This window comes from Octopus sinensis, linkage group LG3 (genome assembly GCF_006345805.1).
Source record: "Octopus sinensis linkage group LG3, ASM634580v1, whole genome shotgun sequence".
Taxonomy (NCBI): Eukaryota; Metazoa; Mollusca; class Cephalopoda; order Octopoda; family Octopodidae; genus Octopus; species Octopus sinensis.
In genome coordinates, this window is record NC_042999.1 from 77,984,035 (window position 1) to 78,000,591 (window position 16,557).

General features: G+C 34.1%; 1 protein-coding gene across 2 annotated transcripts in view; it reads right to left on the minus strand.

The window, feature by feature from the left end:
- LOC115209828 (serine/threonine-protein phosphatase 2A 56 kDa regulatory subunit epsilon isoform) overlaps positions 1 to 16,557 on the minus strand; it is a 259,628-nt gene that overhangs the window by 56,495 nt on the left and 186,576 nt on the right. For both annotated transcript variants that reach the window (XM_036501105.1, XM_029778389.2), the window contains exon 5: positions 12,433 to 12,563. In XM_036501105.1, coding sequence (XP_036356998.1) covers positions 12,433 to 12,563 — 131 coding nt within the window. The remainder of the gene's footprint in view (positions 1 to 12,432; positions 12,564 to 16,557) is intronic.

A 16,557-nucleotide genomic window follows, 5' to 3' on the forward strand; every position in this document is an offset into this window, starting at 1 on the left:
GACTGGGCCTGGTGCAGCCTTCTGGCTTCCCAGACCCCTGTTGAACCGTCCAACCCATGCTAGCATGGAAAGCGGATGTTAAACGATGATGATGATGATGATAATGATGATGGAATACCTATGCCACTTGCCAAAGTTAGTGTTAAATGCAAAAAAATTTCATGAACTAATTCAGTTAACTCTTTAGCATTCAGATTATTCTGTCAAATATAATGCTTGCTTATTCATATTGTTTTGAATTATCTCGTTGCTTTGATATTTTGATGATGTGATTGTCTTCAGAATGATATTATAGGGTGCGTGTGAAAAGGTGGGTCTGGTTGGTTTGAACATAAAACAAGTAGAATATTTGGGCCATATATGGCCTGTTTAAATGCTAAGGGTTAAGTCATTCTGGATTGTAATTTTCTACTTCCACAAACAGGAGAAACAGTCATTCCATAAAGAATTATTGGAAAAGATTCAGATCTCTCAGATTACAACCACAGAACAACTGTATGCAGAGTCAAAGTGAGACAAAGTCACGCCCAGAGGCAAACAATAGTTAGAATATTTCAGTATCAGTATTACTTCAAGATAAAATGTTAACCACTTATTTTCTTATTAATTACCTACAAGAAACCTTGTAAAATGTTTTTGAAACTTTAGCATGAATAACAACTATCTATTTCATGTTTTCCAGGTGAATAAGAAAACAACAGCCAGTGTGTACATACAGCAAACTGGAGTAGTATACAATAATACAAACATGTCTTATGATATTTTCACACATACAATATAAGAACATAAATACATATTAAAACACATACATAATCATGTTTACACAATATACTTAACACTAGTTCATTTACAATATTCATGCGCCTTAAATCTAAATGTGACTGTCCTTCAAAAATAAGGTCAGGTTATGTTTGATAATAACAATGTGATAGTCCAACAACAAAACAAAATTGAAATGTTGAGAATATTAAAAAAAAACATATCTATTTATCTTTTATATTCCACTTTAAATTTATCTAAGGTTGTTGTAACTAGAATGTGTTGTCTAAGGTTGCAAAGTGATGTATAGTTAAAATTCAAATATAACCACATACCACAGAAGTGAAAATAGCAACTATAGTTTATGTGGACATGCTAAGATTAGAAAAATAAGATCCTTCATTCAGCGATTGAATAAATAATTGTAGCAGTGATCTAAAACTCCAGAGATTCACCAACTTCAAAGAAGAAGTTCAAAGACAAAGCAAAAATTTTATTATTGATTCCAAGATAGACAGTTATCATGCGTTTAAAATCTTTTCCCATCTATCTTAGGTTAATCGAGTTTGTTGATCAGCATATGATCTGCTATTCATAGGTTGGAAATTGTCAGAGGAATTTAGATGATAATTTTATAAATGTAAGATGTCTAAATCATTTTAAAGAAATCTGTCAAAGATACATGAATAATATTTTATGTTATTTATAAATGAAGGCATATCTGTTTAGGACATCTCCATATGCCCCAATTAATGCAGCTGTAGGAAATGATAGTCTATGAATGTTAACTGTAATAGATTTGTATCCTATTCAGGAATAGCATCACCTGTCCTTCATTTAATGATAACAAATCCAGAAATAAGACAGCATCTAATTTCAGCCTTCAACATTTTCAGTTTAAATTCTTCTAAAGTCTGCTTAAGTTTTCATCACTAAAAATATTATATTGGAATCTATTAAATCAAATATACTCTTTTATATAAGATTCAGATTTTTGTCTAATGGGAAAAAAAAGCATAAATAAAAACAAGATTATTTTCTCTTTCCAATCTCATCTAGATTTCTCATTCATCAAAGACCTTTATCCTTTATTTTTATATATATATATATCTATATATATATATATATATCTATATATATATATATATATATATATATATATATATATATATATATATAGAGAGAGAGAGAGAGAGAGAGAGAGTTGCATGCATTTATATAATATGTACAGTTGAGTGAGTGAGTGTTACTGAGTGATAGTAGGTACTTGGTAGTTTGAGTTAATAATCCACATCACAAAATTCCAACCCAACACCATCTCCTGATCCAGAGGTGCCTTTAACAGAATTTGTTCTATTGTGAATTTTTGGAGCAGGCTTTCAGTAACCTCAACTTTCCTATATTCCCAAAACTAATCCTTCCTCTTCTCTAATATTTATGGACTCCAATCTAGAACTATACAGCACAACTTACCCTCATGCAGATCACAAATCTGCCAACTTTTACCTACAATCCTCACAAACTCTCTATAAGTTTCACATGCTCTGAGTGAAAAACATACATCAAATCCCTATGACCTTTTTATTGTTTCCAAATTCAACATCACTGTCTATGCACCTAATAGGCCTTCTAATCACTGCCTTAACAGACAACACATACCAAAAGGATCTTGGCCAACTTTCTAGAATCTTCTTTTTCTTCATTTAACAATCAGTATAGTTTTAAAAGTAACATGCCTGTAGAAAAGGCTATAAATTTGCAGCCTACTTTGCAATAAACTTCTTATAGTATGAAAGTTTTGGGCATAGCTGTTTTGGTGCCACTGATTTGATGCTGCCTTATTGGACAGCAAGCATTTTTATGCTTTTCTCATTCTCTACCCACCTCACCATCTTTGTGCATGAGCATATTTCTCTGTGTATATGAAGAGAGGAAAAGTGTTTATATCAATTGTGTTCAATTGATAAATTGTAATCTCTGTCTGCCTGTCTGTCTGTCTATCTGCATGTGTGAATACATGTGCATGCCTCCAGTACCAAAAAGTACTATCATCAAAACAGGTTAACAGTCCAGTCAGCAGTGTCAAATCATCAGCATCCAAAATTTTCCAAAATCATCCCATTACATCCTTCGGATTCACTACTACTCACACATAGAGGCCAAGTATGAAAGCACCTCTGGTCAATTCAAAACAATAAGGATACCAAATTTAACAATAGTCTTTCCTTTACATTTTATGTACCCAAAACTAGCCTCTGTGCCCCACAAAATCTTCACTCTCTCAATCTCTAAAAAATATATCCATCTTTGGAGATATGCAGTTGCATGTCCTTTTCCCAAAACAACTTGTGACTGCCAACAATTTTTTTTTATTGTGTAGATTTACAACATCTCAAAAATGATATAGGCAGCTATTAACATTCTCCTCAAACACTTTGAACCTATCCCTCCCTAATAACTGGTAAAGCCACATCTACTGGAAACCAGTAGGCAATTTACCCTTGTTATATTTAGTGAAAACACTGTTGTTGTCCTTGAGATAGAAAAATTTCAACATTTGAATATCATGATGAAACTGACCATCTATGGGCTCCATCCCTTTCTTATCTTTTGGTTTGTTGGCTTCTTGCCAGCTTGCACTATTGCAGTATCTAGTGATAGAACTCTCTATGGGCCATAATATCAATTTAGGTGAATCCCAAGGTTCACTTTCTCCAATACATCATCAACTGACTTGCAATCATTAACATCCACTCCTACACAGATGATACCTCTTTAACGTTCATAGCAAAGTGTCATCCACATGCAACCAAGACACCTCACATCAAATCTCCATTGATTCCATAACCAGAGACCTTAAAAACACTCTCTTTCAATGTGGACATGCCAATCTTGTCTCCTTCAAATACAAAAAGCAAGTGCAATCACTATACATGTCAAGAAAGTATTATTGTGCCTCCAGGCCATCAAACAAGAATTGAATGCAAACTGAATCCTCAATTTCACTTTGAATGCCATACACCTCACCATCACTGATAATCTCTCCTCATGAACACGCATCCTCAGTATAGCAAAGACAGAATCAGAAAAACTAACCCACTTCTTCAAAGCCCAAACATACTTCAACTCCAACAACTATTAGCTCTCTACAAAGTTCGGGGAGGGTTACAATAGAGTACTGCTCATGCATTTGGGACTGTGGCACGGCTCCAAATACAGGCATCATAGATTACATCAAAAGAAAAGTATGAAATTGCTCATCAACTCTAATATCTAGTTCATAAATGTTTCCTCTCCCTCTCTGCCTTTTCTCTCTATTCCCTAGGGTTGACTAGTCTTGTGCTACTCCCACTCAAGCACTCCTAACTAATGTTTTTCCTCCTCTCATACCCCATAATAAGTCCCAACTTCAGTCATGTACTAATAATTACACCAAGTCCTTCCTACCCAGAACACTGAACCTCTGGAGTTTCCTCTATGCAGTTACTGACTTGTAATTATTCAAGCAGAATGTTAATGACATTGATCTCACTGATCTTGAAGAAACTTCACTGCCTTCTCCAGATGAAAAAAACAAAAAACAAGCTCTTTGTTGGATGTATCAAGTTTCATTTATACTTTATACATAAAAAAAATTGCTGTCATCAATCATTCGGAGAAAGAGGAGTTCTGTGAAGTTGAATTTTCAATTATATAGAATTGTCAAAGATGCCTGAATAATTAAATAGGTTATAGGACACATCCCGTTTAAAGATAGTCATGAAATATGTAGGTGTTTGCATCATGTGCTCTGTGCGAAAGGACAGATGTCACAAATTGATAGTAAAGCAACAAATGGAATGTGGAGATTATTCATATATTAGTAAAACTTAATAGTGAAATACAGGTTAAGGGTAGTTGCATACCCAGTAAAAATAAAAATTCCACCATTATTTGATAGGTTAGTATGAGGAAGTAAAATCTCTACTATAATGATTTATATAATTACACAAATTGGCAGAATTCACCAACCATGTATAGATGTAAAACATCATTAAGAGTTTTACATTAATAAGCATCAGTCACACGAGCACGCTAACCAGCAAGGATGTCCTTGTTAGAATAAATGCAAAAAATAAGACTATTTAATTGGTGAGTGCATGTAGCATATCTAAAACTGGAGACAATTATAATGAACATTCACAATTCAGATCTAGAAGAATAAAACAGATTTTAAAAATAAAAGTTAGGAACATTACTCAAACACAATTTCATAAAAGTATTTTTGCTCTTGGTATTGTGTGAGTGTAAGAAGTATGCAGTCTGAGAATGCACAAGTCACTAACAGATCATATCTAATAAACAGATGTGTGTGAGAGACACTGTGTACCTGTGTGTTTATATATGCATATGTATAGGAATGTGTGCTTATATATGTATGAATGCATGTCTTAAAACTGAGGTGGAGGTGAGTTAGGATTTTGCTATAACCTAAAACTTTTGATACAGATTTCCTTTCCTTTAAGATTGTTTCCAATTTTAGATCAGGACCTTCCCACATCCAAACTTGGTCATAGTTAAGTAGAAAAAGTCAGCAATAGGAAGCAATGCTAATGGAATTTTAAAAGAAAGCAGATAGTATGAACAGAGTGAATTACAAAGTTACATTGATTACTTAGACATACATATGTAAACTGGCTGGTGCAGTAAAAAAAGTAACATGCTATATTCTACTCAAGCAGATAATAGGCTGCTGTTTATCATAAAAATTACTGGAGCAGCTATCCTATAAACCTCTCCAGGTTGGGATTCCAGGTTAATTTTTCAATTTCACTACCTACTACCCTATACAACACTAAAGTAAGTCTGCAATGGAAAAGCAACTGAATTAATCATATTTAGTTTCTAGTATCAAATTTTAAATCTATTCAAAAAGGAAAAGATAGAAAATATAGACTTTTGATTATTTCTCTGCATTAACTTAATGACAGGAAGTTTAATCCGTAGTAGAATTTGTGGTGTTTTATACATAATTTATATTCACACTGGTTTCTAGCCCTTAACCTGTATATGCACACATGGTGATTTAGAAGTCCCTTTAGTATTTAAATGATACATATGAAATTATTTTATCATATAACAGTATCGTTTTTATATATTTTCAATACTATCTTTGCTATTTTGCTGTGAATATCATTTTCTAAAACAATATATATAGGGTATATTTTCGAAAGTGCTATAATCAAAATATGAGAAAATATTCTCCTAAAAAATACATATCATAAGTGTCACTCAGAAGTGATGATAACCAAGTAGAATGTAACATGTTTTTGCAAATTGTTTTACAATCCAATGAAGTTACAAGCAGACATAGCCATGTCCTTCTAATCTTGACCCGGCAGAATGTCCAGGATGTGACAGTTGGTGGGAGAGAGAGTTACACCAACAGTTGGTTGGTACTCATTTCAACTGAGTACACTGGAACAGCATGAAACAATATGCTTTACTTAAGAGCACAATGTGTCACACACCATAAGAATCAAAAGCCACATCCTTTTGATTATGTGCCTAAGACATATAATCATCACTGTTTTAATGTCCACTTTTCTGTGCTTGCATGGATCAGAGGAGTATGTTTGAACAGTGTTTCTATGACTAGATGCCTTTCCTGATACCACTCCTCACCTGTTTCCAAACAAAGAAACAAAAAACAACACGAGTTGAAAGAACAAAACCTAGTGGACTGCAAGCAAAGGACACTGTCTGTACGACCAACTAGCAAACACACATGGAAGTAAAGGATAATATGAATTCATACCCACAAACAAACCCTCTTCCTCTCTCTCTTGCATCCATACACAATGGGTATTCTTTTATTGGTTTCAGTCATTTGACTGTGGCCATGCTGGAGCACCACCTTTAGTCAAACAAATCAACCCCAAGACTTATTCTTTGTAAGCCTAGTACTTATTCTATCAGTTTATTTTGCTGAACCGCTAAGTTATGGGGGACATAAACACACCAACATTGGTTGTCAAGCAATGGTGGGGGTAGAGAAACACACACACACAACAGGCTTCTTTCAATTTCTGTCTACCAAATCCACTCACAAGGCTTTGGTTGGCCCGAGGCTATAGTAGAAGACACTTGCCCAAGGTGTCACGCAGTGGGACTGAACCTGGAACCATGTGGTTGGTAAGCAAGCTACTTATCACACAGCCACTCCTGTGCCTATCTTCACTTTTATTAATCAGTTTCACTCACAAGACATTGGCTGATCAATGTCTACAATAAAGTAGATCATCTGACAGCTTCTAGACAGTGGAATCAAACAGCTAACAACATGGTTCCAAAGTGAATACACACACACACAAAAGACCCTAAAAGTACATTCTAAACTATCATTGCCAGAAGTAAAAGAAACATAAAATAGATTTTTTTAAAAATACACCACCACCCCTACACACACACACAAGATTTAACAAAATAATTAACAATCAAAATTCCAACAGATACGTAAAAATTCACGCGAGTTTAAAATGCCAAATTAGAAACTGAATGAATTTTATTGCAAAGGTCATACATTGGAATTTATCACTTTCGATAATTTCTAACAAATTTTAACACTTCTGAATATTTCTTAAATGTACAAAATTTGCAAAGTAAAAAATGAAAGTATCTAACTGTGTTACAGCTGGGCTTTGGGAATTGAAAATACTTCAAGTGTAGGAATATTTTTAATTATTGATTATATTAAAGAATTGATTCGATTTACTATAAAATACATAAAAGCTAATTTGATTGGTTATCTTAATTTACATTTTTATTATCTATTCCTACCTATCTATTACATCACTCAGAAAAGTAACTCAAATAGTAAAAAGAAAAATGTTTTTATTTTAAACCTTAACTAATTATGGTAGCAGCAGAGGCAGCAGTGATAGTGTTGATAACAGTGAATGAGGTTGGGGAGTAAAAGCTAGAGAAAATGAAAATAGCCGATAATGATAGTGAACTTTATATTAGAGGGTAGGAGTCAAGAAAAAAAAAAGCAGCTACCTCAGAGCTGTGATGGTGGGGAGAAAAGATGATTCTAAGAAGTGAAAGGCTGAGTAAGAATGTGAGTTAAGGTAAACATGTAAGAGGAAGAGCAGAAAGTTGAGAGGGTAAAAGTGATATGGAAAAGGAAAAAGAACAATATGAAACAGTAAATTTATGACAGCACTGCATTTGTAGTTATTTCCTCCTTTCATCCTCTAATATATTTGTTTAAAGTAACTTCGAAGACGTTGTATCCTTATGGATAAACAAATACACTGCAACAGTGTAATAATATAATCGAAACAAACATTGGTAACCACACGGAATGTAACAACAATCTTTTAAGAACCAACAATCCAACACACTAACTCGAACTGTAAACTTTGAACTATCAACACACGAACTGTGGAACCAGCATGATGATTTTATTGAAACCACAAGAGTTAAACAAAGAGGGGACAATACAATGGACAAATGGGGTCAGGGACTTATCAAATGATATTACATATATGAATAAATACATTATAATTTTGGATGAAGAAACAAAATATGAATGGACTTGGAATGGGCTTGACCCCACCAACCATATTCCTGCGTTGAACCGTTTACTTTATCCTTTTCTTACTCCACTTAATTAGACGCTTACATACCCAACATTCGGGCTACTTTCTTCCATCTTCTTTCATACCTTTTTGCCGTCAGGCATTTCTTCTCCAGATGGAAAACGGACGCTAAATGATGATGATGATGATATGCTTTCCCTCTTAGGTGATATAAAAAGAGGTTAACCAAAGCATGCCCAGAGACGAAGATGCCTGATGCGATACCTCTTCCATGCATCTTCCAAATTACCTCTTTCGCTATAGCTACTATGAGTAGAAAACAGAATTTTTCTTCTTTTAGAGGAGATGGTGGAATGATCTCAATAATCAATTTGGCTGACAGCTGTACTATCCCCAGCTGTGACAGTACCTGTTTGGTAGAAACCTACACAACTGAGAGACTCGGACACTGTACGATTGCATGCAGAACAGTTTTGTTGCTCTGCCTGCAACATGAGCACGTAGGCAAAACTGTGAAGCACAGTGTTGCGAGTTTAACCCGAACTGGCAAGGCACTTCGGAAGCACAGCCAAGCCAGGGACCGAAAGTCCTTTGATGCAGGTTAGCAAGCTGACTTTCATCGAAACCTAGAATTTCCCTCCAGGCTGTCATCACACTTAATCTCTACCAGCCCTCTATAGTACGTCAAGGTGGTACCCTCTCCACCAGCATTGCTCATGCGGGAGAAAAGCATGACCACATGTCGACACTGCTTGCCAAGCTCCCAGCCTTAGTCTACACCTGATCCAGCTTTCCAAAAGAGATGAACCTGGGAATTATCAACGAACAGAGACCACATTATCGTGCATGGTCCTGCCGGGAATGGTGCAGGTTTGCGCCTCACTGATGATACCATCCACGACTTTCGTCAACCTTTTTTGCTAAAAACCTTGGCCAGTATCTTCAGCTCTGTGTTACAGAGTGATGGGCCTAAAATTGTCAATTACATCTTTCCTTGTTCGGGTCCTTCCTGATTAATACCACTATTCCCTGGCACACAGACACAGGAATACTCCTGTTCTGCTGCTAATCATTAAAGATACAGGCCAGCAGGTGCCCAAACAAGTCTGGCATAGTATAATTCATAAGAGAGACCATCGTTAACTACCTCACTTACTCAGATCACTACTATTTATATGTAGTGGTCCAGTCCATTCTCACCAGAGGGCATTGTACTCTCGCACAACAGAAGTATATCATGGTGTATAGTTAGTAGAAAGTATGCTGTTTTACTATATATTTATGCATATCAGTATGTGTTTATGTGCACAGGTTGTTGAGTATATGTATAAATATATATTTCGTAGTTCTCTATAAACTTCCAGCCCTCTTGCAATTTTCAAAAGGACTGTAAAATTTTCATCTGTACTACTGCTAATTTATTAATTTTTTGCAACTATATTTCTGTTGAAATACACTGCTTTTGGAAAATAAAGAATTTAGTAAAATAATTTTGTCCTTATTAACCTGGTATTTGAAACATAAATTAACATGAAATTTTCATGGAAGTTTTTAGCTTAGATCACTTTAAGTCAGAAAGTTGGTAACAAAGAACTAAAGGTAAGTTGGGCAGGAGTGAGGGGGGTGAGATAAAAAGGATTAACCACCAGAAATGACAGAGCAACAGAAATAAGAGAGAACCAGATCGGATATCAAAAAGTATTAAGTCCTTTTATATTTGGAGTTCTAATTTCAGCTGGGTAGTTTGGCTTCTTATGCCTCTATGTTTGATAACATAACAACCCGTCACCAGTTAATTTAATCAACAGCAACCTCTCCATCAAAATTTGTGATCACTATTAGAGAGTAGAGAAAATTATAGTGTAACAATAGCCCCAAAAAGATATTAGCTTCAACCTGATGGGTTATGAATTCCTATCTACTGCAGGTGTTTCATCGTGTCAGTTCACCTTTCACCAGCCTGTTGGGAACATGACTGTACAAGACTGCTAATGAGAATCAGGATGAATGAGAGGAATAAGCAGCCAGGACACAATCATTATGCTAAGATGACAGTCATTTTAACATAATGATTTCATTAGTTTATTATTATGCATTTGATTTCCATTAGTCATCTATCTGGTGGAATAAACAATATTAAAAGTATTAAGAGTACATGTATTTCCCCCAAAAGAGATTATTCAGCAACAATTACTTTATTGTTAAGACATTTCAATTAAAGCAATAAATGGGCATCATATCCAAAGAGACTCTAAAACAATATGAGTGACTATAGCATCTGGAGATTATTTTCAATCAATCCTAAATTTAATTTGAATTTGATTATTTATTTTATTTTTAAGAACTCACAATTGTCGTTAGCTGCTGTCCCTAGTTTCATTGCAACATATAATTCTTACATGGATCTATACAACTGAAATCAAAACCTCAGCTCAGTATGGTCTTTACATACTGATCAACTCATAGGCAGCTTCAACAAAGCATGTAAAATATACAAGCTATTCTACCCCTCCATCACTCTTGACAATCTAGATCCAGCTGTCATTAGTCTACTGTAAGTTCTCTTGGTAACAACACACACCTTTCTTTAACTAGATCATGGAGATGACCTCATTCCCAGCCACCTCAGGCTATTATTGTAGGCTCCTAGCCACTACCTACATACATGAGATGATCTTTATATTCAGTCACCTTAGAGTGCTAAGATTCTTCTTCACTATGAGACAACCTTTATTCCAAGTAGCTAACTAATATTAAAGGTGTTTACTCTGACATGGCACTACTTATGAGCTTCCACTATCTATAATAACAAAGGTTTCAAATTTTGGTTCAGAGCCAATAATTTTTAGGAGAGGGGTAAGTTGATTACAGTGACCCTAGTGCTCAGCTGGTATTTATTTTATCAACCATATAAAGATGAAAGGCACAGTCAACTTCAGTGGAATTTGAACTCAAAATGTAAAGACAGATGAAATGTTGCTAAGCATTTTACCCAGTGTCCAAATAATTTTGTCAGCTCACCACTCATCTTTAATAATAACAATAATTTTGGCACAAGGTTGGGTAATATAGGATGGGCAAAGTTCAGAGAGCTACTACTTCTGTTAGTAATGAAGGGTCTCTCCCTCAGAGTGAAAGGCAGATTGTATGATGCCTATGTATGAACAGCTATGCTATGTGGCAGTGAGACATGGGCTGTGACTACTGAGGATATGCAAAGACTTCAAAGAAATGAAGCCAGTATGCTTTTGCTGGATGGGTAATGTCAGTGTGCATATACAACAGAGTGTGAGTGATTTGAGAGAAAAACTGAGTATACATAGCATCAGATGTAGTGTGCAAAAGAAGTCTGCACTGGTATGGCCATGTAATGCATATAAATGAGGACAGTCGAATCAAGAGGTGCTGATCCCTAATTGTAGAGAAAACATGTGGAGAATGTGAGATGAAGTGGTGAGAAAGGATCTGCAGAAGACTCCTGGCAGTTTGCTATGCTTGAAAAAACATGTCAAGCTAAGTAATCTTGTAGATGCTGATGTCACATAAAAAGCACCCATACCAGTTCCACATAATGCTTTCATATAGTTACTTTTTTATTGTTTATGATAGTTTTTTTTCTTTAAACGGAGTGGGACGTTTAAAGTTCGAAACGCACATGAGTTGACATAGTGAATATTTTGGAAATAGAGGTTACTATCTCCAAAGCATATTTTCTCATGCACAGCATGAAATCAATTGATATGGGGGTATGTAAACTATCTTCAAGTTCCATTCTGAAGGTAGTAGGCCTATATTTTAAAGTGTTCACTGCATTGCTCATGTGTGAATTTAATGTAGGATTGCTGGTTTTTGAAGCTTTCGCTTTCATCTTTGGCAAGCGGTATTTTTACCCTCTTTTATTCAAATATTTAATATTATACCTATTAAGGTAGAAGTCTTGCTAACTGTCTCATTGTTGCTGTTTTTAACAGCAATAATGCTTTCATATAGTTACTTTTTTAATATATATATATATATATATATATATATATATATATATATGAGAGAAGAGGGATAGTGATAGAGAATTCAAATAATTTAACAAACTCACCTGAGAAATATATTATTTATCTGTTTGCGAATGAATGCTCTTAGACCCAAAAATTTGCCATAAATTCTGTGAAGTACTGTCTTTAGAAAATCACGCTCCCGAGGATCTTCACTGTCAAATAATTCCAATAACTGAAACAAGATAGCAAATAACAGATTCAATTTAATAATGACAAAAGCTAATTTTAAAAATAACAATTTTTGAAACCATTTCTACCTCCATAATAATTATGGTTTCTAATTTAGGTACAAGGCCAGCAATTAATTTTGAGAAGAGAGGAATAGTCAATACCATCGACTCAGTAATTGGCCTGTATAATATTTTATTGATCCAAGGGATGAATAGCAAAGTTGACCTTACTAGGCTTTGAACTCACAATGTAAAGAACCAGAACAAATATTACAAAGTATTTTTTCCAACATCAATGATTCTGCCAATTCACTAGTTGAAAAAATGATTTCTGATTTTGTCACAAAGGCCATTATTTTTGAAAAGAGGAGTTAGTTGATGATATCAGCCCAGTACTTGACTGGCACTTTTTATAGATTCTGAAAAGAGGCCAGACAAAATTAATCTAGGTGAGATTTGAACTTAGAATGTAAAGAACCAGAAGAAATTTGGCAAGGCATTTTTCATTGCTCAAATGATTCTGCCGAATTTAGTGCCTAATAATAACTGTTTCTCACATAGGCACAATGTGTGACATAAAAAAACCCCAAAATATATAGATAAAATAAAGTAGGGTTATTAAATTGGCCCAATACTGGACTGGTGCTTTACATTTTTGACCCTGAAAGAGTGAAAAGCAAAGTTGATCTAGGTTGGATTGAAAGCAGAATGTAAGGATCCATAGCTAAATACTACAAAGCATTCTGCTTTAAGTTCTAATGATTTTGCCAATCTATTGCCTTTATGATAATAATAATGATGGTGGTGGTGGTGGTGGTTTTTAACTGAGGCACAAAACCAAACATTTCTTTTGAAGTGTATATCACATACAGAGGTTTGATAAATGACTTGAAATGAAGCTATAGACCTTTGAGTCATTTATGCAGCTGTCACATGCATTGGATGTAGAAAAGTTATTGACAGCCAGTGCATTATTCCATATAATATATGGTTACTACAAAGATATGAAGCACATATTCATGAAGAGTGGTGTGTCTCAATTAAGGAAGTAAAATATCAATACATTTATATCTTCAAGAGAATAATTTTAACAATGTGCAATGACTGCCTTAGCCGCATAAAAATGAAGAAATTAACAAATTAAACAGTGAAATGATGAAAAAACTTCCAGGAGAGACTTCTGTAAATGTTAACACTGTTACTAATGACAAGTTGTTTGTATCCACCAGAATTTATTAATTCTCTTAATGTTAGAGATGTATTCCTTCACTTTAGTTAAAGAAATTGAAGCTCCAATAATGTTGAAAAACCTTAATCACAGAAACAGCCAATGCAAAACTACACATTATAGACTTTCATCAACAAATGACACTTAAATACAAGTAAAATAACTGGTGATGATGCAGAATGTACTTTTACAGACTTGCCATTTACTTTAAGAAGACATACATCAATTCCCTATCAGAAATGCATTTATCATGTCATGGGTAAAGCATATTAAAATGTAGCAATTATTTTCTTAAACCAGTGTCCACACATTATCAGCTGTATGCTACAATCAGCATAAAATTGACAATCTTTGCAAATCAAAATTAATTTACTACATCAAAAGAACATTGCAAACATCCCAGTGATGAAGTATATAGAAACAGCAAAAAGTTATAAGTAACATGTATTTTGTTTTTATTTCCAATTTGTGTTATAATCAATGCTGTTCAGTTCCAGGTCAGTCATGATTTTGATTTAGCAAACTAATATTCAAAGACATTCCATCAATGACTACTGCCTCATCTTTCTTCCAGGTTGGCACATCCAGGACTATACTGACATCCAATGTGTTTTTCTTTCTTTAAAATAGGTGTGGTAGGAGTGATTTGGCTGCTATGTCTAGCAGGACCAGCTACGGTATAGAAGTTGTTTGTTCAAGAAATGTGCACATATACACAAGCATACTTATGCATGTAAATAAATACGTATTTAGAAAATTACTGGGACAATGTCTCTTTCAAAAATTTCAGTAGTTTAAAAAATTTAACCTTGCTATACTCATGCTAATGGTTTCATCAAGACTAAAGGAACAAAAATAAATAAATAAGTTAACCTAAGTAGTATTTCAATTTAGACTGCACAGGAATGACAATACTGTCAGATGCTTAGTTTTGTGATAGCCCACAGTTTCAGTCACTCTTGCGTTGTATATTCCTTAGCTGCATTCATCTGGTAAATGATTTGATCTAAGATAGTGTGTTGAAACTAAAACAATGGTATCATGTCAGATCATACTTGACATTTAAACACACACACATGCATGCAAATTATTTTTGCAATAATACTACATATTATGTAACAAATGAAATGGAATACAACTGTAAATAACGGTTTTAAATGGTTAATATGACTGCCATAATGGAAGTTGTGCACTGTCTTAAATCAAGAAAGCTAAAATGATAGAATTCTAAGTTACATGCAAGGTGCTCCACCTTTACACAACCACAGTAATTTAAAAATTCTCACTCAGTTCTTTCATTTCATTAAAACTAAGGAGAGGCTTTTGAAATGCCATGTGTTCTGCTTCTTCACTATATTTATATGCCCCAGTTTGGTCATTTAAAATTACTATATTTACACATGACCTCAAGAGAATTGTCAAATGATTTACATTACTGTCAAAATACTTCCAGAGAATGCATTATCTAATTAAAATGATAATTTCATTAGACTCCAACATGTGCATGAAACAAAATACAATTTGAACAAAATTTCATGTTAAACTATGTCAGCATATTGTTATTTGTTAGAATGTGCAGATAAACACCCTTACTTGGTTATCTCAAAATGCTACCGATTAACAATTGTCTAACATTTTCTACAAGATGTACTACTCAACAGAGGCAGTAATTTTCCTGACTATCCAACAAAAATAAAAGATGATCTAATAGTGTTGCATTCAATCTCCTCTCCAACAGAAAATGCCAGAGGCTTGTATTTGCCAATTTCAAGCAAAGTAATTGAGTGAAACAAAATTTTAAAAATAAATAAGAAACAAACCCTGAAGTATAGTAAAAAAAAAAACAAAAAAAAAACAGGCTATTAATGCTGACAAGTGTGCAACAACAATCAAGTGAACTAAAAAGAAATTAGATTACAGATGTGTTATTGTAACTGGAATCAAAACAATTTATGATTCCATTAAAATCAAAAATGAGAACTTTAATCCACATTAGGTGAAAACAAAATAAAAATGTAGATCAACAGGAAAGATTTATTGACCTAAATCAATCAGTTTCAAATTGTACATTATTACTTAAGCTTCTTACAACAAGAACTGAAATGATCAAAAAATTGACCCAGCTTTCGTTTTCTAGGATGAATTTTTTAAAAAATCATATCCTAATTTACAAAGCTAGTCAACATATTGTTTGCACTTCAGTTACAAATCTATCTTGATCACGTAAATTTGTGACCAGCTCATCTATTTCATAGTGTATCCAGAAGTACATTACTTAATATGCCCTTCTTTTTTATATTTTACAATAGCAGAGTAAGATCCAAGGTTTGCATAGCATTTCTAAGATGTAAAGTAACCAGATAGAGGCTCCCTCACTGTGTTAGTTTATGAAAAGGAAGAAAAGTTGATAGATTTTCCAGAGAAAAGTTTTTGTTTGCAAAGGATCTATCTACGACAAATTACTCAACCTGTGCATTACCCACTCAAAATAACTCAATAATTTTATAGTATTCTTTCTATTTAGGGTGGTGAGCTGTACTAACACAAGTTATTATTTACACTTAGATGAACTGAAATATTTACAATGCCTCGGCAAGAAACAGAATATAGATTGGTTTCATCATCAATATCATCATTTTGCATCCATTGGTTTATGATCCCCAAATCAGATCAGGAAAATCCTGCTATGGGTACCATATAATCCAGTACTACTTGTTTTATGGTTGGCAACAGGCCCCTCCACCCAGCTGTTCAGGACATTCTGAAGG